General features: G+C 41.9%; 1 protein-coding gene across 5 annotated transcripts in view; it reads left to right on the forward strand.

The window, feature by feature from the left end:
* Positions 1-2,656: 2,656 nt before the first annotated feature.
* Positions 2,657-24,483, forward strand: part of MAN2A1 (mannosidase alpha class 2A member 1) — a 119,850-nt gene continuing 98,023 nt past the window's right edge. For 3 of the 5 annotated variants that reach the window (XM_054810943.1, XM_054810944.1, XM_054810946.1), the window contains exons 1-2: positions 2,657-3,311; positions 15,892-16,152. In XM_054810943.1, the coding sequence (XP_054666918.1) occupies positions 3,177-3,311; positions 15,892-16,152 (396 nt within the window). In that variant the 5' untranslated portion in view covers positions 2,657-3,176. The remainder of the gene's footprint in view (positions 3,312-15,891; positions 16,153-24,483) is intronic. The other 2 variants (XM_054810947.1, XM_054810945.1) reach the window with 2 other exon arrangements.

A 24,483-nucleotide genomic window follows, 5' to 3' on the forward strand; every position in this document is an offset into this window, starting at 1 on the left:
CTTTAAAGTGAAGGAAGAGATAGTACTTTCCACTTGACCTCTCGTTTATTCAGACTGCTCTCACTGAAACTATTATGATTCAAAATATGGTTTTACTGTAATCATAAGTTGTGACCTCTCATTATTCCATATAAACAATCAAAACAGTGATTGAAACAGGAGAACAGTTAATTTCCTTACAGCTGAATGATGTTCTAAGAAATCATAGTTTAACACAAACATTACAGTTTTATGTGTAAAAGATCTTTGTGAGGAAAGGTCTAAGCTCACTGCTGTCATTGGGCTCAGCTACAAATGTGAGTTCTGAATATTTCTGCAATTTAGATCATGTATGTCTTGAGAAGGAATCCAGAAAGCAAAGAATTCTTACCAGCTTTATGTAGGTATTTCAGTTCGTGTGAGTTCATATCACCCAGAAACCTTCTAATAGAGAGGAAAACAGGGTTTGATAGTCTGTGGCAATATTTGTTCTCTCAGCCACCTGACCACTACTGTCTCTGTGCAGTACTCGTCTCATTCATCAAACAGTTTCTGACTTTTTTAACAAGTGAAACAGAAGTTCTACAGTCCTGGTTTTTCCCTTTAGGCATCCCATTACCCTGTTCAATGAATCAACTAACTATTCCATGAAAAAAAAGAGGAAAAATAATATCTCTCTGATCATGCACAATAGGAACAAAGGCTTCGGAGTCAACCTTAATAATACATATTCCAAATCCTGAGGCCATTTTTTTGTAATCTTACTGTTAGTTTACTGTAGATTTAAATATAATTTCCCTCTTAAGAAATTTGAAAGTGACTTCTTACATAGATCATGGCAAAGTTGGATTTTTGGATTCACAAAGGTCTCAACTCCACTAACAAAACAACAAACGGAGTAAGAAGCATTGTATTTTCGGCGGAGATCTGCCACTAGAGGGGGAATAGAGCAAACGTGAAATCGTAAGATCCTTGTGTTTAGAGCTTTTTGCTGAACAGCACAGTAATGTCAGGTTTCAAAACTCCTGGGTTTTATTCCAGATTCTGTAGGAGACCCATCTGCATCTTTATTTTGCCTGACACCGAGCATTGTGTTCTTCCGCTGTCATTCCTTCCCCTAACCTGCTTCAACTGTTATTCCTAGCTTTCCCTGGTTGCCAGTCCTTTTTCTGTTCCTACATTACCTGCCATCCTTTTGTCCTTCCCTGCGTTATTCCCTACATTGTCCCTACTGCTCAGTCACTTTTCTCTTCAACCTCTCTTTCTCACTCCCCTGCATTAAAAAATCTTAAGTGCAGTCAGTACACACAACAACCGTGTATGAGAGTTTCTCTGCTATTAGTAATTCCCACTGCAGCAGCTCATAACTTCCAAACACAGTAACTGCAGGAGTCCTGTACCACTTTTCAAAGCCAGAATCAAACACTTTTTGTACAGTGGGAGAAAAGGAGGGAGAAGTTATGAATAATCGAACCCTCAAGTAGTTCCTATAAAATATTGGAACAAGCTCCAAACATGGAAAAACTTAGCAACAATTTATGTTTCTTGGCTCCTGCAAGTCTACTGAACTTTACTGGCCAATTTTTTGTGTTATTACAGTTTTAACAACTTCGGGGAGATTTTAATCGGAAAAGAAAGTAGTGATGGTAACTAACACATACATCCTTACTTCAAGTGGTAGGGGTACGTCTCAATGACAGTCTTTAAAACAGAAGCACACACACAGTCGTAAAAGATGTTTTCAGCGTGTGTCTAGTTCTCAATGGCAGCTGATGCATCTTGAGTACTTCCCCAAAATATTGGTCACAAGCAGACACCAGGCACGAGCATTTTCAAACCTGAGCAGATTAAATCTGTGGAAACCAGAAGGAGTTAAACGCTGCAATGGAGAAGTGGAGCAATCTGAATGGCAGACCCTCGACCAGCCCGTTACAGCTGTGACCCATTCCTATGGCCACATGAGGTGCTTTTCATGGAGCTTGCTACTTAGTCAGACGTAGAAAAGCGTGACCCCAGCTGGAGCTTGACAGTGGCCCACAAATGTGTCTAATGCTGTTAGAGGAGGAATAGGACTTGCACAGAAAGGTGCGACGGGTCCTTGCTAAACAACACGGGGATGCTGGGGCTCGTTCGGTGCGGGAGGTCATCCTGCTCTCCCCCCCTTCTCTCCCTGTTTGCCGTTCCCCACTCCGCAGCGGACGGCGGAGGCCCAGGACAGCCCTCTCGCTTTCCCCTCCAGCCTCCTCACTTCCCACGGCGGAGGCTGCCACACACCGACTGCCAACGGTGAAGGCGGTGAGCGCGGGGAGACGGTTACGCGGCGCCTCAGAGCGGGCGCCGCCGCGGGGCAGTCATCCCCACGCCGCCCAGTGGGAAGCAGTTCGGGGCTGGCCCTGCCGCGCCGAACCGAGGGGCGCGGGGGCCCTCCTCCTCACGGCGTCCCCGCAGGCAAGAGGAAGGGGCGGCGGCCGCGGCTACCCCCGCCGACACACGCCTCAGGACAGCGGCAGCCCGAAAGACTGCCGCGCGTGCTCCCACCGCGGCGCTGGGGCAGCGCGGGCCGGTGGGGGTGGTGCTGCGCCCGTGACACGCGTACGGCCCCGCCCACCCGCGCGGGGAGGTGGAGCGTAGCCCTCCGGCGGCGGCGGGGGCCGGCTGGCGGGTGGGGGTTCTTTGGGAGCGGAGGGTGCGCGCGGCGGCCCGCAGTTACTCCGGCGGTGGCAGCGCTCTGGCCGCTGGGCGGGGGAGGAGGTGCCAGACTCCGGCGCCGCTTGCCGCCAACGAGGAGGAGCGGAGTGACTAGTGAGGCGGTCGGAGGAGGAGGAAGAAGGGAAGGGGGAGCAGCAGCGCTCGGTCGGCCCCGCAGCACTGCCGCCACCACTTCCCCGCTGGGCGCTAGGCTGCCCGGGGACCGATCCGCTCCCGGAAACTCGGCTCGCCTCTTGCTGCGGCGGCGGGGTCTCGGCAAGGCTCTCCGCCTCGGCGCAGCGGCTGGTGTGTGTGAGAGGGCAACTTCTCGCACTTCTCCTAAGAAGACTTAGGGCTGCCCCGCGCCGGGGCCGGCAGCGCCTGCGGTCCCCGCCGCCCGCCGCGGCGGGAGAACTTTGCCTTCCGGGCGCCGGGCGGCGAGCGGGGCCCGGGAGCGCCGGCCGCGGCGGGAGGAGCGTGGCGGCGGGGCCGGTGGGGCGACCGCGGAGATGAAGCTGAGCCGGCAGTTCACCGTGTTCGGCAGCGCGGTCTTCTGCGTGGTGATCTTCTCCCTTTACCTGATGCTGGACCGCGGCCACTTTGACCACCCGAAGAGCCCCCGGCGGGAGGGCACCTTCCCCAAGGTGAGCGGGGCGGCGGCCACGGCGCGGCGAGTGGGCGAGCGCCCGAGCCGCCGAGGTGGAGGGGAGGGTGGCGGTGCCACCACCGGACCCCCTCCCCTCTCACCACCGGGGGTGCCGGAGCGCTGAGGCGCGGCTCACTCCCCCCGGGCGGCGGCGCGATGCCGCGGCTGCCGGGCCGTTGGGGCAGGGGACGAGCGGTGCCGCCTCTGGGCGGCGCTGCTGCCGGCCCGGCCCGGGGCGCGGGACGACGGGGGGCACAGGCGCAGCTCACCCGCCCGGCAAGGCGGCTGTGCGGAGGGGCGGCTGGCGGGGGGCTCATCCCGGGCGGGACGGGCTGGGGGCTGCGCTGCGGCTTCACCGGCCGGCCGCCCTCCTCGGGACCGCGCAGGCAGCGGAACGGGGAGTGCAGGGCTCTGCACTGTGGAAATTAGCGCTGAGGGCGAGTAGGAGCTGACAGGGAAAGCTGAAAACTAGAGGGTAGACCTCCGCTGGGGCATCAACAGGTAGGTTTAGAGAAATGCTGACTTTATGTTACTGCTTTCCTTTTGACAGAGTCTTGCTTTGCAGCCGCAACTGGCTGATACCTGTCTGCACTGCGTGGTTAAACGAAGCAGTTCTTTAGTTTCTCACCTTCTCTTCTTGTCTGTGTGGGAGAGAAATTTAAAAGCTGTGTGTCGTGGTAGTGTTCTAATATGGAATGTTTAACCAAGACAAAAGTATTTCAGAGAGCACATGGCAGAATACTGCTGTGTATAAATAACTGTGTTCTTACAGTAGTAGACAAAACAAAATTAGAAGGTAAAGTTCTAGCTTATTTATGCTTGCACCATACTTATTTTTTGGGAAATGAAACAAATGAAAGTGTTTTTTAGTACAGCAGTGATGCTTTAAGTGAACAGAAGAACTCAAAAGGCTAATTTAAAAAGTAACAATTATCTCTGATAGAATCACTAATTTTTTGTTTAATGCAAAAGTAATAGTTGATACCATTTTGTTAATGCTAAAGATAAAACCCTTGACTTAGAGTGCAGAAAAATCTGTTCTGTCTTTATTCCTTTGAGTTATAGTTCAGAGGTCAGCCACTAGTTTTTGCAGGAGGTAATAGAATGGGAAAGAAGCTTAGGAGAAGAAAGCAAGACAAGGCTGGCTACAGCATGTGTGTCTGTTCAATATATAACTCCAGCAGGAGAGTAATGCTGTCTGTGACACTTGTAACAGCTAAGTACAAGTGCTGCTTTGGTGATATGGTCAGTATGTTATATGAGGAAATCTCTTCACCACCAGTTGAGTTTAATCCAGATAATATATAGAACAGGGAAGCTCATAATGGGTGGTCTTTTTTTTTTTTTTAAATGTTAGATTTTTGTTTGAAATACTTGAGTGAACAGGGAAGATTTATTAGACATGTTTTGTCAGTGTCTTGCAGGTGAAATTCTTGTCTGTGTTCTACAGTGTAATGCTAGCCTGTGGTGTAACATGGCCTTATCTCTTGTGACCAAGGGTTTAGTACTTTAATCTTTTGTTATACCTCTTCCTTCTATATGGTCTAGTCAGCTAGAGACAAACATTTCTCCTTCCGTCCTTCTTCCTCCCCTTCGTCTTCTAGAACAGTCTGTCAGTGTTTACTCTTTTTGCCTTTTCCATATCTAAATTTCTTTGAGACTGCTGACTCTCACTGGAGAATCCTCTGCCTGTCACTGTTTTGGTCCTTCCTTTGGGTGAACAGTTACCTTTTCCTTTCTCACTGCCTTATGCTTCGAGGAAGTTACAGATGAAATTGATGTGATTTTGTCATTTCATTTTGCTGCCCATAGGGTAGAAATTTTTCACTCTGTTACAACTGGGAAACCTCTGACACCTAGCAAATGCTTTCAGAGCCCTATAACATCAGTTTAAAGTAAATGCAAAAGATGAAGAGTGAAATAGAAGCCACCAAAAATATTTGAAAGTAACAGCTTTAATCTTACCTCAGCTGACAAAGTTGTTTGTGTCAGTGCAGTGTTGCCAGAACTCAGTGTACTGTAAGTGAAACTAGCCACAGATGTAAAAACTTCAAGCTGCTTTTGTTTGTGAAAAGCTGTGGCAGCAGTAGATCGTGTCTGTCTCAACATTTAAGAAGACATTCTCTTTCCTGATGACAAAGGTCAGAACATTTTTGCATTGAAAAAGGAATTGAGACTTTTTTTTTCATTTGGATTGATTCACTTCATACCTTTCTGTTCTGACAGTGTGCTGATTTTTCAGCTTTGCTGTCCCTCTGTGCAATTCTGGTAACAACATACGTCATGTTTCAAGTCCTGGAAGTTACATATTGATTAGTTTCTTCTTCCTGACCTACGTGGCTTACACTAAGCTCAGAGGAGTGGATACTTCTGGAGGCAGTCCCCTGTGTAGCTTCTGAGTGTTTGTCTGTCTAGGCTTTTTACTTAATTTCTGCCATGATTAGAGTTGGAATTTTTCAGCTGGCAGTGCCTGTTGGTCTACATTCACCTGAAGTGTCATGCTGTGTAAAACCAGTTTTAAAATAAATGATTAGGATTGCTGCTCTGCTTTCATTTCCACTGTTTCTTCCAGACGAACTGCCTTCTCTTTGCATGGTCTCGAGGTAGATTGCGTCTGACTCAGTCTTGTGAATCTGTCTTCCTTCTTTCAGGTTTATGTGCCAGTGTCGTCAAGGGTTGTCCTTCCAGAGCTTGCTTTCTGGTTTGAGCGTGCAGGTAGCTGTTCAAGAATGCCAACAGAAATGTCTTGCAGAAATAATTTTTGGACAAGATTTCCCAAGATGAGTGAATATCTATAAGCAGATGCCTCTACATACTCTCTGACCAAATACTTGTAAATGTCTTTCACTGCTGTGCTAAACAGCACCTGTGGTCAGGCTTTGAGGCAGTGGTGACATTGTGTCTTTTTTAGGTGTTGGGTTTGCAAAAGCTGGCATCAATACTCAGTTTTACAGTGAATGTTATCCGCACCTGTACATGGTAAGGTGATATTGTGGCAACTGTAATGGAACTTGAGGTAAAGTGATTTATAGTCTTGTCGTATTGGTTATGATTAATATCAAAACATCTGTGTGTCACCATAGAACTGAAGTCCCTGTTAATTTTGGGAAGATTAGGTACCTATAATATGTGGAAATCAAGACTTACTGGCCCTTCCTCTGTAATTCCTGCATATATCTTTATGGATCCTGCCTGGTTGTCAGGCGTATATTATTCTTACAATGACCACATCACAAGCTCTGTCTTTCTGAGGCTGTTCCTAGCCATAGGATGCTCCTGTCTCAGGATACGATGTGTCCTAGTGTCCTGTTTCAGGCTAGGAACAATGTTACAACATTACGCAGAGAGGAGCTCAAGCTGGAGGAATAGCCTTAGGTGCATTTTTACACTATTATTGTCCCAACTGTCAGTACAGATCATTGTGTAAGAGTCTTCTACTGGAATATAGTGGAAAAATGGTTGAGTATATTGATTTTTGTCTGTAATAACACAGAATTCTCTGAGAAATCCTCTGTGACTGTACGGCGGAGGGAGGTTCAGACTGGTGGTTAGTCCTATGCCATCTCTTGTGCAGTGAATGTCAGGTGCAAGTGATTTGTGGGCTAAATTGATAATTACTAAATGTAGACTTGATTTGAATGTTTTAAGTGGAGTAAGTCCATAAGCAGCTTATCTTGAAGAACCCGTGTATACTGTGTACAGATGAATACCCAATACTGATAAGCCCATATTAATCTATTCTGTATTTTGGACCCAAATAGAAAAAAAAAAATCATTAGCCTTACATGGCTTGTTTTGTTAACTAGCTTTACCTTGACTTAGAACAGATCCATAAAAGCTGTTCATTTACAGAAGCTTGTGCAGTATTTATCTTGATTCTAAATTTTGCTAGATTCACACCTAAGCATGCATGGCATACATTAAAAATCCAATTAAAAAAAAAAGTGGAGGATTTCTTTCTTACTTCAGAAATATATGCCTTTGTGTAGTCTTCACATGAAAGTTCATTTGTAGTGAATTTTATGCCTGAGCAAGGCAAAACAGCCACACAACGCAGCATCCTCTGTCACTACCTGAGGTGATGCTTGGGAGATGAGCTTTTTCCTCTAACTATTTTCACACAGCTTGCTTTGGCTTTTATGGGTCATATCTCCGCACTGTGTGCAAGGTTGTTTCCGGAAGTACATTTTAAAAGCTCAAGTCTGCCGTGATACGGGTTGATAACTAGAATGGCACCAAGCGATTGCTCCTTTTTGTCTTTGGTCTTTCCCTTAAACTTTATTAAAAGGCAAAGCACAACCATACAATAAGTTCCACCCTTACCATTTTCTTTTTTCTAAACAATTGTTATTTTAATAAGATCTCTCTCCCTTCTGTGTTTTCTTCCTTCCTCCCCGCCCCCCCCCCCCCCCTTTCATGACCGTTATTTGAAGCTTACTGTGATCTTCTCTTGTGTGTTAACTGCATTTATGGGCTCACTAGTTGCATTTGATTGAAAAGAGGTGATCAAGTACAGTTCCTTTAAAAGGAGCTGGCTTGCTCTTTTGTTTCCATTGTCCTTCCAGCAAAGCCTTAAGTGGCCTGGCTGTTGGTGGTACTGCTAAAGCTTCTTTGCTGGATTCGTGCTTTCAAGGCATCCACAAAATCCATCAAATGCTTCCGCACAAATGGGCAAGCAGTGATTGTTGTAGTATGGAGTGTTATTTCATCTGAGCTTGCCAATAATTTGATAGTAGTACCACCTGGCCAAAATATGAATCATGATAGGGTGGAGCAGTAATAGTAGGACATTAGCACCAAATACGTGGCAGAAACACAAGCAATTCTCTGAATCTGCATGTTGAATGAAGGCACCTTGTGAGCTTTATTCTGGAGTGCTGCTGAGGTAGTACTTCCCCTAATGTAAGGACCTTCAGTCGGTCCTGAGTCTCCATTAGGTGTCTGTAACTGCCGTGTATCAGCTCGTGCTTGGTAGTTACCATGCCTCAGTTCCATGCAGTGCAAACCTCAACTCCCTCCAGTGTCGGCGAGTCTGTACACTTCCTGTTTTGATAGTTCCTGATACACTATAAACCCTTTTTCCAGCTAGAGTTTTGCTAGTTGCCTTGCTGTAGTGCAGAAGGTGAAATCAATGGCTTACACAGACTAAAAATACACACGTTTTGTTGCTGCATGTTCTTAGTAATTGGTGTATTTTTATGAGCTCGTTTGGGAGCTTTCAGACCTGTGTTGTATAACAGAGAACAGGACTTCTGTATGCAGAAGTATTGGAAGCAGCATGATCAGGTATTTAGGAAATGTTTGGTTTACTCTAAAATGTGAATAGTGGCAATTAAGGTTGTACATAATTTTGAAGTTGTAATTTTCTGACTTCTGAGCACTGAAAAACTATGGGCACAGCAACTTTTAGTAGCATTCCTATAAGTTTCACATCAGAGAAGATTGAGTGAAGAAATCCACAGAAGGAATCATCATTTTTCAGGATTTGAAACATACTGACTTATTTAAAAAACAAACAAACAAAACCCTATTAACAACACTCAGTTCACAATCAAAAAGCTTTTGAGTATAAGATAATGAAAATTTAAGATTTATTCTGCTGAGCTTCTAGTACCTTGTAAAGGAGGAGGGGCCATCTTTGTGAACATAGTTACAGGTCAGTAACAGTTCTTTCACTTCCTAATGTTCACAGAGTGTATTTGTCTTTGCTTGCACATTTTATGTAAAGTTTTGGCTAAGCAGCAGTCAAATAGAAGCTAATAGCCTCCTTCAGTTACAGTATTTAAATCTGGTGCAAAATGTATTTTTCAGAAAAGTAGTAACACCACCTATAAATGAGTGTTTCCTTCTGCTGCCTAAAGTCAATGCCTATTTTAAACCATATAAACTAAACGGAGAGAGAAACCTTCCTAATTTGCTCTTACTTGACCTTTTCTTTGTCTGACACATGGTTTTGTTATTTTAAATTTTGACTTGTTCAGATAAAAATAAACCTATTTAAAATGCTCATACTCTTAATGCCATGTAAGCTGTGCTTCACTTTCGTACTGCTAGCCATTTACATAAAGATTCGGTATAGGGCAGGGAGGGGAATCTAAAAGGAAGTGAACCTGAAACATATCAGCCAGAGCAGTGGTGAACATTTTTCAGATTAATTGACTTTAAACAGGGAATATTTCTTGATTTGTCTCCCTCTCCTTTTCCTTTCTCCTTGCCTTCAGATCACTGATGATGGTGTCAGATTAGTCCCTAACAGCATGCCTTATTTTTATCTCCGTAAATTACATGAAACTTAAGTCTAGGATAGTAGTACATTAAACACTCCTGCCTCTGGTAAAACAGAATGTGGAAGTCCATCAGCTTCTTAAAATGTATTTGTCAGGCTGCTGCATCTTTGGAATAGAACTTAAGAGAACAGACTTTTGTTGTTGAAGGATATTAGTTTTTTAACATAAATAAGTAGGGTTTTAATTAAAATAAATTACTTAGGAATGTAATAGAGTGTGATTTGTGCTGTTTGCTTGGCTTTACTTAGCATGAGTGGCTAGATTTGCTGAAGCCTTTAGGCCACGATAGAGGTATTTCAGTAGTTTTCCTAGTAGTTTTCCTAAAAACTAGTGCAGTGCTGTGTTTAGTCTTTTAGCATGGGAAAGTATTTTGATTTCACACTAATGTCTCAGTAGTGTTTTTTCTAAGTGTGGGACTTTTCAGTTCTCCATGTTCCACCAGCAAGGACAAGGGCACAAGGAGTGCAAACCAGAAGATAAGGGGGCTCCAACCTTTGGGGAAAACTGTGGAAACTGGAAGTGAACAAGATAAGAGACTGCCCGCCTGGACACAGAAGAATCCAATTAGATGTTAGAAAACCCCAGACCAAAAATCACCGTTGGGCTAAAGGACGTGTGGACAGTGCATGAGGGGCGGGTATATGGGTCCTAAGGGTGTAATTGCCTAGGGATTTCTTTGTTCTGTGTCCCTCTCTTTGGTGGCACCCAGCCCGGGCTAATCCTCCTGCTGCACCTTTCAATTAAATTAATTATTTTATAAAATCTGACACCTGAGACTCTGCTGCAGGAAACCTAGGGTCGAGCCTGAAGAAGAAGGAAGTGCGCCCAAGAATAAGTGTGTGTGTATGACACTATGAATGGTGTGTGAATGGTCGGGCAGCAGCTATTCCTTTAACGTTGTAGTTCAGTTGATTCAGAAGAATTGCAGTGCCTTCATAAAGTGAGCTTGTTTTGAATGCTACTTTAAAGGTAAGAAGTTATTAACAAGGTTACTTACGTACTTTTCGTAATCACAAATGCACATAAGCCTTCTGCCCAGATTAATAAAGGCTTTAAACCTTGACTTGTCCTTTTGACTGATGCATTGTGTGCTTGGTTTTTTGTTCTATGTCCTACCTTGCAGTGTGAATACATGCTGAAACAGTGCGTTCAAATATTAAGCTGTGATGCTCTATCAGGTTGCATTTTTAACTTTTACCTGCTTTCTTTTTCTGTGCAGGAGATGACCATTTAATTCTACATTTAGTATGTTCTCTTCACTGTACAGTGCTCTAACAGTGAACAGAGAATGCTTTCGGGTCTTACCACCTTGATATGCTGGCATCTGATCAGAGGTTTATATCAAGATTTTAGCAAAGTTAGTATAGGCATTGTGAAGATGTACCTGGAAATAGTTATTTACAAGATTGGTGCAGAAAATTAAGATAACTGCCATTTAGTGCAGCCAGAAAGTTAGACTTTTTGAGTCCAGTTTCCTGGCTGCTTGCAGCAGTAAATCTGTGTAGGCGATGATCTTGACTTGAATTCCACATCCTCTGGAGAACTGTTCATTGTGGTGCTTTCTTCACCACAGCTCATCAGTGCAACAGAGCCTCTTACGCAGGACACTGCCAGCTCCTTTGTGGTTTCCTGCTTGTTCGTTTGGGTGAGAAGGAGAATGGGCTCTGGCTGGTTTTGAACCAAGCACTTGTTGGTTGTTGGCTGAGTCATGATACAAATAAAGTTCCAGCTGACCTAAACTCAGAAGTCTCTAATGTGGATTTCTCCTCTGTCTGCCTATTTCCATAAGATTTCCTCATCTGTGGGCCTCTCATATTCCCATTTCAATTATTTGAGCTAGCTGTCTTTTTCCTGATGAAATGATCATTTGTGGCCTGTTGAAAGCAACTGCATTTAGAGAAGGAGTGAATGTTCGCTGAGGAAATGAAAGTTGCAACTAATCTCCCTTCTGCAATGTACAATGCTTAGAAGGGGGAAACTGTCCATTTTCCACTTCCACAGAACACAGCAGCTTGATCTTTCCTTGTGTTACTGGACTTCCCTCCTTTTTGCTGGGTAGCAGTATGCTCCTTTCTGGAGAGAGTCCTTGCTACAGATCAGGCTGGTGTCAGGAGCAGACAGAGAAGGACGCTCAGAGGGCAGTGGGAAAGCGGACTGCTTTGGAGTATTTGGGGCATGAAAACTGCTGAAGGGTTCAGAGTGACTGAAACACAAGGAACTGTGTATGTAGCTGGTTCATGTGGTAGCGGCAGGTTGCTCAGTGCAGCTCGCAGGTTATGGACAATTTTTGTTCCAGATGGGAGGAGGGTGTGCTGATCTGTGCTCTCCTCACATGGGAAGATTTTATTGATGAAGTCCAACCTTGTGTAGCCATGGGGATGGTGAACAGATGCGCTGCTCACGTGATGCCATTCTTCTATCAACGCAGCTGTACCTACTTTTGATACTGTTGCATTTGTTGGTTCTTTGCAATTCTTGTAGAAATAGTTGCTTTGCTGTAGAGTAACAGCAGGGTTGCTTTTCTTGCTTTTTAATATAATCTTTATTTGCACAGTCTTATCCATACATAAAGGCAGAGAGAAATTAAAGAAGTTTACACCAAAGTTGTTATAAACTTGTTAACTGGTTGTATAGGCCAGGTGATTCACATAACTTTACATTGCATTGCCTTATGTTAAAACAAGTATGTAGATTAACAGTCCAGATAGACATCATTAAAGGATGCTTTAAGATATACTTATCCAGACAACATAGCATACCTTCAATTTTCTGTGCAGTTAGGCAGGGCTCAAAGTCTTGGATCAGAATTGCTTCTCTTCTGGAAGGACTTAATGCTGTAAAGTCAGGGGGAGGTCTGCTGACATTTGTGAATTGTGCAGCTAGCCAAATTTTGCTGTCTGATATCTACAAAGCCATGTAGATTACAAAATTTCAGGCAGAATTGCTTAAGGTAAAATTGGTGTATCTCTGCTCAGAGTGGAAAAAAAAACCCACCCCAAAACAACAAAAAACCCCAAAAGAAATTCCCCCACACATACTCTCAAATGTGTGGAAAATTTTCAAACTTATTTTAAACCAAAATACTGTTAGAGTACATTTTTAGTAATAGAGAGGACCGGTGTGTTTTATTTTTTAATTAGACATATTTAATGTCCCCTGTAACATGTTTCTAGTCTGTTTTACTAGTAAATCAACATCTGTTACTAGCAATCAATAAGATGAGACAGTTTTAGAGTAACTTCACTGTTTTGTACTGTTTGGCCTTGGCATTTGAAGTTGGGCAGTGTAAGTTGGTTGCCTTCCTCTAAAAATGTTGAAACTGAATTTGATTTATTTTCATATATTAATTTTATTATCATGAAGAGTTGTGGTATATTCTATGTTTAGCTCATATTTTAAAGTAATTACACTATTGAATACTACGTTCTAGGCATTGTCTACTATCTATTTAAAATAAGTAAGGAGAGAAGGTGAACGTGCAATGAAAATACACCTAGCTTTTGCATAATTTGGATCTATGTGAAATTTTGAACTTGAGAATAGATTCCTGACATTAACATTTTTTCATACTGTATGAAAACTGGGATCAATTTCTAGTTTGTGACACTGCCGTTTCTTAAAAGTTAACTCTCATGGATGATGTATTTCACAACAGAAATTGAAAATATTTTTAAAATCCTAAAAGATTTGGCTGCCTGTCAGTTTTAACTTGGGTACTAGCATGAGGTCATAGTTACCTGTTCTTAACTGTAGCTTTTTACTTCATGTTTTGCATTCAAGTTGAGTTAGTACATGGCTTGTTCAAATGCTTTAGAAGAGAGGCATGATGCCTCTCATAGCCTTCAGAAAAGAAAGCAGGATTGTCTTTATTGTGCTCTGTTAAGTTCCACGATGGGAGGTCTTTGTAAGAATTTCTTTCTCCAAATAACAGAGTATCTACCTTCAAAGTTAATGTACTTTAACAGAATTCTAAAAATCACTGCTTTTCAGATTCCTAGGTAGGCTTGAACCCTCCAGCTTAAAAATAAATTATTGTTGGAAGTGTATAGCAACATATAAAATCACTGTTGTTTGAAGATGGTTTTTTTTTCTTTTGGTGTGTTATTGGCCTGTGCTGGAGAGACTGTAATTGGCTAGATGACATAAGGCAAATTGGTGGTGTAATCTATGACCAGGTAGTTGACAGTCTATTGCTAAGCAATATAAAACTCTTTTTGTAGGAAGAAGTAAAATATTTCTAGAACATATGTGAATGAGAATATAAATTTTAAACAGTTGTGTGAATTTACAGTTGAATAGGCAGTGTATATAGTAGTGGGATAGGTGTGAACAGCATTGTAGCTGCTTACATGCTTGATAACCTTGGTGTACTATAGTTACGTGCAGTGAGGCAGGTAATAATTTGTCTAGATGGCAGCTATACTTCAGCTTCTTAGGAATCTAAAGATCAGAGCCTATGTTGGGCAGCATGTAAAGCCACAATCGGCACTTAATGTATGTTCTTTTTAGAGTGAGTGGCATAATAGGCTATTAGATTTCTGAGTAGAGAAACCTTTCTTTTAAAACGTCACAGACATTGAAAGGGAAAATAATAATTTTACAGAGAAATGTGTACATACGATCTTTAATGTACTGTTTAAAGATTTTAGAATGGTTGTTTCTTTTGTGCCACCAGGGGGCATGGGACTACAGTTTTTTTTTTTCTTTCCAGTATGCCATCATCTGCATATTGATTTCCTGTTGCTTTCAGTTCATATATTTTATAAGTTTCTAATATTTGTCTTTAAACTGTTGAGATTCTAGGATGTTGGCTGTACATCTCAATTAGCTTAATCTGGATCTGTTGTCAAAATATATTTTTGTCCTTTGGGAAGCAGAGGTTGGAATTTACTTGGTATTTGAGGAAAGCACTTGTTCCTTAAAAGGAAAATGCAAAAACCCCAAGTGAATTATTGTCAAAAGGGTAAAAAAATCTGATGTACAGATATTGTTTCTAATATTATTATATATTATGTAGAAAATAAGCCATTGGTGCTAGGAAAAAGTTTTACTTGTCATTAAAATCATAAGTCACAGAGTAGCTGTCTACTGAATCAATGTTATTTGTGTTGAATGTAATGGATAAAATGTAAATACCTGAATATGCAGTGAGTTTTGTTGTAATGACAGCTTCTTGATAAAAACTTATTGATACATTGTATATTTTTGGGGTCAGACCACAACTTTAATAATAGGAAATGACTGGCTTTTTGTTCTGTATCTTTTCTTATTATTGTTAGGTTGAAGTCAGTCTGAGGAAAGAAAGAAATTACTGTTAAGATGAAATATCCCTAAAAACATGTTAAATAATCTAGCCTTTTGTGATTCTGTAAAAGCTAATACATTCATGCCTGAAAAAAAGCATACCTCAAATCATTTGGAAGGAGTGGCTAGTACATGAGAGGGCAGTAGCATTTCCAGGTGTCTTGTTCTGCTATGCTCCCTCCTGTATTCCAACAATACAGTGATTAGATGGTACTAATTGCTTTTATGATATCTGTCTCTCCTTCCAAGTTGCTTTGGGCGATAATGTTCTTTCAGTTCACGTTGACGTTATTCTTTATCCTTCCTCTTGCGGTGCACACTAGAATCATCTACAAAATCTTGTTGTTTGCAACTGAATATGACCTTCTGACTGCAAGTACTATCAGTTTGAGCTGTCTCCTACAGGATTATCTTGATGTTTGTAAAGGTCCAATTATACAGATTATTACTATGATCAGGCTGCTAAGGGATCTTTTACTCCCATTAAGTGCTTTTGTTAATTTCTCTCTAAATTTCACTGAAAATAAGAAACTCAGTATTTATTGAAATACTATTTTACATGTACAGGAAAAACCAAAATGATGTTAATCCCATCATGATGTGACTGCCTTCTAAAAAATGGCTTTCTCTTTGATGTTCTGATGTGATGATAAATGAAAAGATCAAATTTCTGAAAATCTATGAAAGATGTGAAAAAATTTGAAGTTGGCAAAATTGGTATTTGACAGTGTGACCTTTTAAGAATATCTTTGTATCACTGATTAAATCTTGTGCTGTGAATTCAGTTTCATGATGGAAAATGTAACTTTTGGTCTTTTCTCTTATTCTGAAAGGAGGAGGTTTCATGTATTGGTTCAATTTCTTATTAGTTTGTCTTTACATAAAATACAGAATAAAGACTGACTTGATTTTTTTTGTTTGTGAATTCGATTTTTTTTTTTTAAATTCTGTCAAGAATTGGTCTGAGAAATAATTTTTTTTTTACAGGGCCAACTTTCAATTTTGCAAGAAAAAATAGATCATTTGGAACGCCTGTTGGCAGAAAATAATGAGATTATTTCCAACATACGAGATTCTGTGATCAATCTGAGTGAATCAGTAAAGGATGGTCAAAAAATTCCAGAGGCTATAAACTTCAGTCAAGGATCTGTCTCTGAGATCATTCCTTCTGCTTCAGTTTTGTTTGCAGTTGATTCTGAGGATTGTTTGTTTGCTTCAAAAAGTGGAAGTCATGGTTCAGGTGTACAGGTAAGTAGTATGCCTTTCTCTCTTATTTTGCTGGAGTCTTAACTGTCATTAGATATTTTTAGAATTAAAAAGTAATTACTGGTAAAAGCTTGGTACTAAACTAATCTAAGATGTAACAGAATTGTTCAAGTGACTGTTGTGTTTAATAGATGTTATGGAAGTGTTCCTTTTTGCCTTTTTTAAACTGCCTACATTTGAGTAATGATTATGAAGAGCCAACATTTTAGAAAGCTTAAAAATTCTTTAAAAAAATGCCAAACAAAACCCAGTGATTGTACTCAGATTACTGTCTGGTACTCTCAGATGATCTTTGGAAATAATTTATTTGAAAGTCTCTCTGTTTCTCCAAATTATTCTAAAATGAATGACAAACTGGAAATAGTGGATAGTCTTGATTTAAATAGGCTTTATATTTTAGGGATATATTGTGTAGATAAGTCTCGATGGGGGAAGGTAAAGAATGTTCAAGAACTAATAATTTAAAAAAATCTCAGGTATTGTGTTCCCTTTTGAATGTCATTTCTGTATTTCATAATTCTTGTGTGTCTCGAGTTTGTATAGGCACTTTGATCAGAAAGGAGGAACATATACCATGTTGACTGGTTGGCATGAACTGGGGAGGTTGAAATTTTTAAAGTCAAACACTTCAAGCTGAATTTATTTTCCTTTCTGGTGATGCTTGTGAGTTCATGGACTCTTATATATGCAGTTTTAATGGAGTGTTTCAGGAGCACTGAGAATACTGTGTGAAGTTTGTGATCTGTACTGGTTTTGGGAGTCTTGTGGGAGTACTATAAATATTCATAGTACTCTAAAGCAAAGATTAAATTTTGAAGTCCAGCTTTCTCATTCTAGAAGTGAAAGTATTTCTATTGCAGGAGTCCATGGACTTAAGATGAATAAGTACACATATTAGAACAATTGTAACCGCTGATGTATCATTCATAATGCCTTTAAGCTCTTCAGGGATAGGCACCACCTTAATATGTCTTTTACAGTGAAAGTAGGGGGTTTTTAAAGGCAATATCTGACTGTTCATGTTTCTAATATACATTAAGACTTCTGTTTAGGAAAAAAAAGCATGTGGACCTATGACTACATGTTTTCAAGTTACTAGATTGTTAACAGGCTATTCCTTGTACAGTCTGTTAACATATTAAGTGATGTGCTTTTTTAGGTGCATTAGAAATTAGTTATGGTAAATGTGAATTGTCAATTTTGAGGTAAAATGTGTTGGCTTAAATTCTTGGACATGTTAATCTGTTACAAATGGAAAGTAAAACATATTTGCTTAAACTGTTGTCATATTTTGCTTCACATTTGCAGAATGTCAGAACATGTACCTACTATCAGCTAATGTACCTACCTAATGGTAGGCTGTAGTAGCCAAACTGCTTTTTGATAATTTTCTTTACTGTTAAGGTTATATACATGCACTTTAATAACAAATATAGCAGGGCATATTCTTAATACTGTTCCCCTGCTCATGCTTTCTTTCCTTGCCTTGCACAGGGAGGATTCTATTGTTCTTTGCATCATTACATTAGTACCTTGTACTCAGCAGATTATCCACCACCATATTAAATCACCTTAATACTGCTTCTGTATACAGTTTGTCATCCTGCAAATCTGACCCACATTTCAGTTATGGAATCTAAGACCTGACTTTAGCAGAAACAGATCCTGTAACACCACGTTAATGAGCTGATCTAAATTCCTGTTTGTGAATATAGTTTTATTATTTAATACTTTTCCAAGCGTGATGTATTCTGCAAGCTCAGTTAATTGATTTTCTTCTAGATTTTTTTTATGAAGACTAAGCAATTTTGAGTACATTATTCAGACCATTGTTTTTAAACTATATTTTACATTCTAAACCCGCTTGTGTAAGTTACCTGTTCATGCTGTTCGTGAATGTTAACTTAAACCTGCAGATCTGGACGTTACTTTTTCCATGTTTGTCTTTTAAGTGGATGTACGAGAATGAAATGAAAGACTAGAAAGAAGTAAGAGCTCATATAGGTGAGACATACTGTTTGGATAAAAATCACTTTGGAGAATGAAGGCCAAAGAGGCTTCACTGAATAAATTATGGAAGTTCATTGTAGTCTCCCATAATGGAGAAACCATTATAAGAATGCATTAAAATATGGATTAAAAACCTTTGTGATATTTCAGTGAGACTTGCTACTCAGATGTATTTTCTTTGCATAAATCGGACAAAGCAAGATACTAATAGCATGAGGCCCGAAAGATTCTTGGATAGGATAGCTAAAGGATTTTTGCATGGAGCAATTGTAAATCAAGAAATTGTATACTTTGTTACTTGTGGTGTTTGTAAAGAAGGTAGAAAATTGTAACAGATCCGGGCTCTGAAAATAACACTGAATTGAGAATTGATAGAATTCAAATTAAATAGAAGACTAATGTGTACTTTTTTCAAAAGATAAAAACAGAGCTATGTAATAAAGCCAACAAAATGAAGAACTCTGAATTGAATATGGTTATGACCTGACAGGCACCATCCTTTTTGAATTTCTATTTGTCTACTGTTTTTACGAAGTCTTTTCTTACTATATCAGTATTTTCTACTTAGAAATGAAATTAAAATATGTTCAGAAAATACTTGTCTCTAAGCTTTTTTGCTTCTTACTGACTAGGTACTTGGAACTTATTCTTCACTTGCAGTCATGTAATCTGGTCAAATGATGATGTAATTTGTAATTAATCCTTTGCACAATTCTTACTGTGGATGGTGTTGTATGAAAGATAAAAATGACTTAAGGTCTGTCTTCTGGATGTCTTGACATAAGTGCCGTGATTTCAACCTGATCTGACTTCAGTTTATTCCAGTGGAAGTTTTTGAGTCCTAATTGTTTTTTCTTGGATTTTTTTTTTAACTGGTTCTGATTAATATTTGAATCACAGAATGAATGAATAGTTGAGGTTGTGAGGGATCTCTGGAGGTCATCTGGTCCAATCTCCTGCTCAAACAGGGTCACCTACAGCTGGTTGCCCAGGACCGTGTCCAGATGGCTTTTAAGTATCTCCAAGGATGGAGATTGTACAACCTCTCTGGGCAACCTGTCCTGGTGCTTAGTCACCCTCACAGGGAAAGTGTTTCCTAACGCTCAGGAGGAACCTCCTGTGTTTCAGTCTGTGCCCATTGACTCTTGTCTTGTGACTGGGCACCACTGAAAAGAACCTGGCTTCTCCTCCTCTGCACTGTTCCTTTGAGTATTTGTACACATTGATAAGATCCCCTCAAGCCTTCTCTAGGCTAAACAGTCCCAGCTCTCTCAGCCTTTCCTCATAGGAGAGCTGCTCCAGTCCATCATTTTAGTGGCCCTTTGGACTCTCTCTAGTATGTCCATTTCTCGCTTCTACTGGGAAGCCTAGAACTGGACACAGTACTCCACGTGTGGCCTCATCAGTGCTGAATACAGGGAAAGAATCGCCTTCCTTGACCTGTTGGCAATGCTCCTCCTTAATGCAGCCCAGGATACCGTTGGTGGCCTTTGCTGCAAGGACACATTGCTGTCTCACGTTCAATTCGGTGTCCGCCAAGACCCCAGGTCCGTTTCTGTCAAGCTGCTTTCCAGCTGGGCTACCCGCAACATGTGCTGGTGCCTGGGGTTGTTCCTCCCTAGGTCCAAGGACTTCGCATTTCCCCTTGTTGAACTGCATGAGGTTTCTGTCAGCCCATGTCTCCAGCATTTTGAGATCCCGCTGCATGGCCGCATGACCCTCTGGTGTATCAATCCCTCCGCCCAGTTTCCCGTCATCTACAAATTTGCTGAGGGTACACTCTGCCTCATCATCCAAATCATTAATGAAGATGTTAAACAGGATTGGACCCAGTAGTGACCCGTAGAGTACACCACTGATTACTAGCCTTCAACTAGACTTCATGCCACTGATCACCACCCTCTGGGCCTGGCTGTTCAGCTGGTTTTTGGTCCATCTCACTATTTACTCATCCAGCCCATGCATCAGCAGCTTCTCTATGAGAATGTTGCAAGAGGCAGCACTGAATGCCTTACAGAATTCGAGGTAGACAATATCCATTGCTCTCCCTTCATCTACCAAGCCAGTCATTTCGTTGTAGAAGTTTCTGAAGTTGGTCAAGCATGACTTGCCCTTGGTGAATCTATGCTGACTGCTCCTGTTGACTGACTTGTCCTTCATGTACCTGGAAATGGTTTCCAGGATTAGTTGCTTCATCACCTTCCCAGGGATGAAGGAAAGGCTGACCAGCCTGTAGTTCCCTGGGTCCTCCTCCTTGCTGTTCTTGGAGAGGAGTGACATTGCTTTCCTGTGGTCCTTGGACACTTCTAGTCACTATGATCTTTCAAAGGTTCTTGAGAGCAGCCTTGCAGTAATATCAGCCAGCTCCCTCAGTACTTGTGGGTGCATCCCACCAGGGCCAATGGACTTGTGTGTGTCCAGTTTGTTTAAGTATTTCCTGACCTGGCCATATTCCATCAAGGGCACATCTCCCCTCATCTCTGTGATTCATGAAGGCCGGTCTTGTTAGTAAAGACTGAGGTGTAAAAGATATGTAGTACCTCAGGCTTTTCCATGTCCTATCTTTGACATCCCTGACTGGATTCAATTCCATTCGGGCTTTAGCTTTCCTAACTTCATCTCTGGATGCTTAGACAATGTTTCTCTATTCCTTCCACATTACCTGTCTCTGCTTCCACCCTCTGTAGGCTTCCTTTCTGTGTTCGAGTTTTGCCAGGAGCTCCTTGTTTATCCATGCAGGTCTCCTGGCATTTTTGTCTAACTTGTTGGGATGGACTTCTCTTGAGCTTGGATGAGGCGACCCTTGAATATTAACCAGCTTTCCTGGGCCCCTTTTCCCTTCAGAGTCTTACCTTGTGGGACTCTGCCAAGCAAAGTGCTCAAAGTCTGCTCTTCTGAAGTCCAGTGATGTAATCTTGCTTTTTGCTCTCATCCTTTCTCTCTGGGTTCTGAATTCCACCATCTCATGGTCACTGCAGCCAGTGCTGCCTTTGACCTTCACAGCCCCAACAAGCCCCTCATTGTTGTCATGTAAGAGGTCCAGTAGAGCACCTCTCCTCACTGGCTTCTCTATGACTTGGGTTAGGAATTTGTCATAGATGCACTCCAGGAACTTTCTGGATTGCTTACGCCCTGTGTATTGTCCCTCCAGCACATAACAGGGTGGTCAAAGTTCCCTATGAGGACTAGGTCCTACAAATGTGAGGCTGCTCCTATCTGTCTATGGAGGGCCTCATCCACTTGTATACCTGGCCAGGTGGCTTATAGCAGACATCCACTACAATGTCACCCATGGTGGTTTGCTTTTTAGTCCTTGCCTGTAAGCACTCAGATGACTTTTCATCCACCCACAGGCAGAGCTCCAGTTGTTCTCTCACATAAAGGCAAACTCCCTCCTCGTCTTCCTGGCCTGCCTTTCCTCAAGATGTTGTATCCTTCCATTGCAACTTCACAGTCATTAGCGTCGTCCCACCACATCTCCATGATCATGACAAGATCATAGGCTTACAACTGCACATAGATCTCTAACTCATCATGTTTATTCACCGTGGTGCGTGGATTAGTGTACTTTAGAGAAGCATCCCACATGCTGATTTCCTCAGAAGGGTTTTGCAGATTTCTCTATAATCGTACCTTGTAGGCACTTCCTTGCTTACATGCGAACGCTGGAGGTGACCCTGCTTATGCCCTGTTTTGTTGATGGTGATAAAGAGTCACTGATCTGCAAACAGGGTCCCATGGTCGCAGAACCCCAAAACCCATTGCCAACAACAACTCTGAGGCCAATTATTGACCTGTACTATTGGTGTCCTCCTCTCACACCCCTGCCCCTCACTGGTGGGATTGAAGAGGACACCACCTGGGCCTCCATGACCTCGATTACTACCACCAGAGCTCTGTAGTCACTTTTGATGCAGTCCGGGTTGCCCCGTCAGTGTCTTTAGTACCCACATGGAAGAACAAGAAGGGGTAGTAGTCAGCAAGTTGGACAAACTTCAACAGCTTCTCTGCAACATCCTGGATCCTGGGCACTGGCAGGCAGCAAACCTCTCTAGAGGATGGGTCAGGTAATTGAGCCAGTTATTTCAGACAATTGTTGATTAAGATATCAAGATCTATTTGCTGAATTACAGTTTCTAGCTCTTGAGCTCATAATCATGGGAGCATGGTTTGAGGTAATGGTAAGGTAATAGACAATAGGGAAAAAATGTGTATGTTATGGACTGTAAAAATTGGTATCCTGCAGACTGCAGAAAGTTGCTTGTGAAATTCAGGCTCCATCCGCAAGAAAAACTCATAGAAATGTAGGCAATTCCATGAATTGTTGCTTTTTAAACCAGTATGTTTTCATGGTTGAAATTTTAGAAGAGTTTATCAGTCTTAAGGTCACTCATTGGTAATTGGCAAATTTACAGAGTATGCATTTAATTTTCTTCAGAAGGTTGCATTTCACAGAAGAATTACAGTTCCTCAAAATCAAGTTTTGGAAAAGCAAGAAAATAGGATATTAGGCTAATTTCAATGTAACCCTTATTTGGTCCCTTCAAGCTGGCCACACAGAATGCATATATCTGCAAGTATTGCAGCTGTGTTTTCCATTAAGCAATATTGTCCGAAGGTGGAAGCAATCCTGGTGAAGCAGTGATGTGATAAGATCTCTTACAGGCCATAGATATCTACTGTATGGACAATGTAGGCCTAACTGAGGCTCTGCTAGTTCTAGTTACAGTGGCTTGTATTCACATCTAACATTACTTACTTCTCTTTGTATCTTAAGCTAGAGGCCTATGGTGGCTTGACCCTGGCTGGCTGCCAGATGCCAACCCAGCCAAGGTCAACCCACTGCAGTCCTTTTTGGCACCGAACCTGGGGCTTGAGGAATTGAGAGATCAGGACAGTATTTGGGAGTAGTAGTGGCCAAAACTTGGATAGGACATTGCCAGAGTGAAATAACTGTGGGGATTCTTTTGTTGTTGTAACGAGGTGAAGACACAAGATGTGGAGTTTTATTGTGTGTGTAAAACTTCCATGTTTTCAGTGTTGTTATGTCGTTTTGATTTTGGTGTGGGAATTTTTTTTTTGTGGATGTAAGTGAAGTCTCTGAAGAGCGTGTGATGAATGTATATTTTATTGACTGTTCATAAGTATGTATTTCACAGAGGTGAAGGGGGAATATACTGGGTGCAGGTGCACAGGTGTGGGCAGTGGGGGGCTCCAGGGATGGTGTCTGTGAGGAGAGGCCAGCACTGCCCTGTGCTAGACACAGTTGTTCCAGCCAGCTCCAAAACAGACTCACCATCAGCAAGGGTGGTGGCATCTCTGGGAGAGTGTGATTGAGATGGGGCAAAATGCTCCATGGCAGTGAGGTATAAGGAAAAAGGAAAAAAAGTGGGAAAAACAACCCTGTGAACACCAAAGTCATTGAAAAAGGAAGGGGAAAAGGTACTTCAGCCACTGGAGCAGGTCGGGGAGACCACTGTGAAGGAAGTATTTCCATGCAGCCCACTGAGGACCCCATGCTGGAGCAGACAGGTATTTTCAGAAGGAACTGTGGCTTATAGGGGATCCACACTGGAAGAGTTCCTGAAGGACTGTAGCCTGTGGAGAGGATCCTATGCTGCAGCAGTCCATGAAGGACTGTAGCTTGTGGAAGGGACCCTATGCTGGAGCAGGCAAACAGTGTGAGGAGGAAGGAGTGATGGAGAGGAACTACTATGGACTGACCACAACCCCTATACCCTTGTACCACTTGGGACAGGGGGACATGGAGGAGTTGGGAATGAAGGAGTGAAGTTGAACTGGGCTAGAAGAGAGATGGGGAGAAGGTGTTTTAATTTTTGTCTTTGTTTCTCACTGTCCCACTCTATTTTAATTGGTAATAAATTAATTTAATGTTCCCCAAATCAAGTCTGTTTTGTTTGTCATGGTAATTGGTAAGTCATCTCCCTGTCTTTATCTTGACCCATGAGCTTTTAATCTTATTTCTCCCCCTGTCCTGTTGAGGGAAAGTAAGAGAACAGCAGGGCAGGGGCTTGGCAGCCAGCCAAGGTCAACCCATCACAAGGCCTTAACTTCTTTAGTCAGATGTTTGTTTCAGATATCTGTATTTTTTTAAAGTTTCCTAGCAGGACAGAAACCAGCATACCACTGGAAAGTTTTAACTCTTCTGGTATTCATGTAGTAAATGACTCCTGTAGGCTTTTTTTTGTGGAAGCGAAATGTTGGTTGAAAAAAGTTTGTCTGGTGTACAATTGTATTCTAACATGGGGTTAGAATTAAAATAAAGTTTAGTTTAGTTTAAGT

The sequence above is a fragment of the Grus americana genome, chromosome Z, assembly GCF_028858705.1.
Source record: "Grus americana isolate bGruAme1 chromosome Z, bGruAme1.mat, whole genome shotgun sequence".
In the NCBI taxonomy this organism is placed as follows: domain Eukaryota; kingdom Metazoa; phylum Chordata; class Aves; order Gruiformes; family Gruidae; genus Grus; species Grus americana.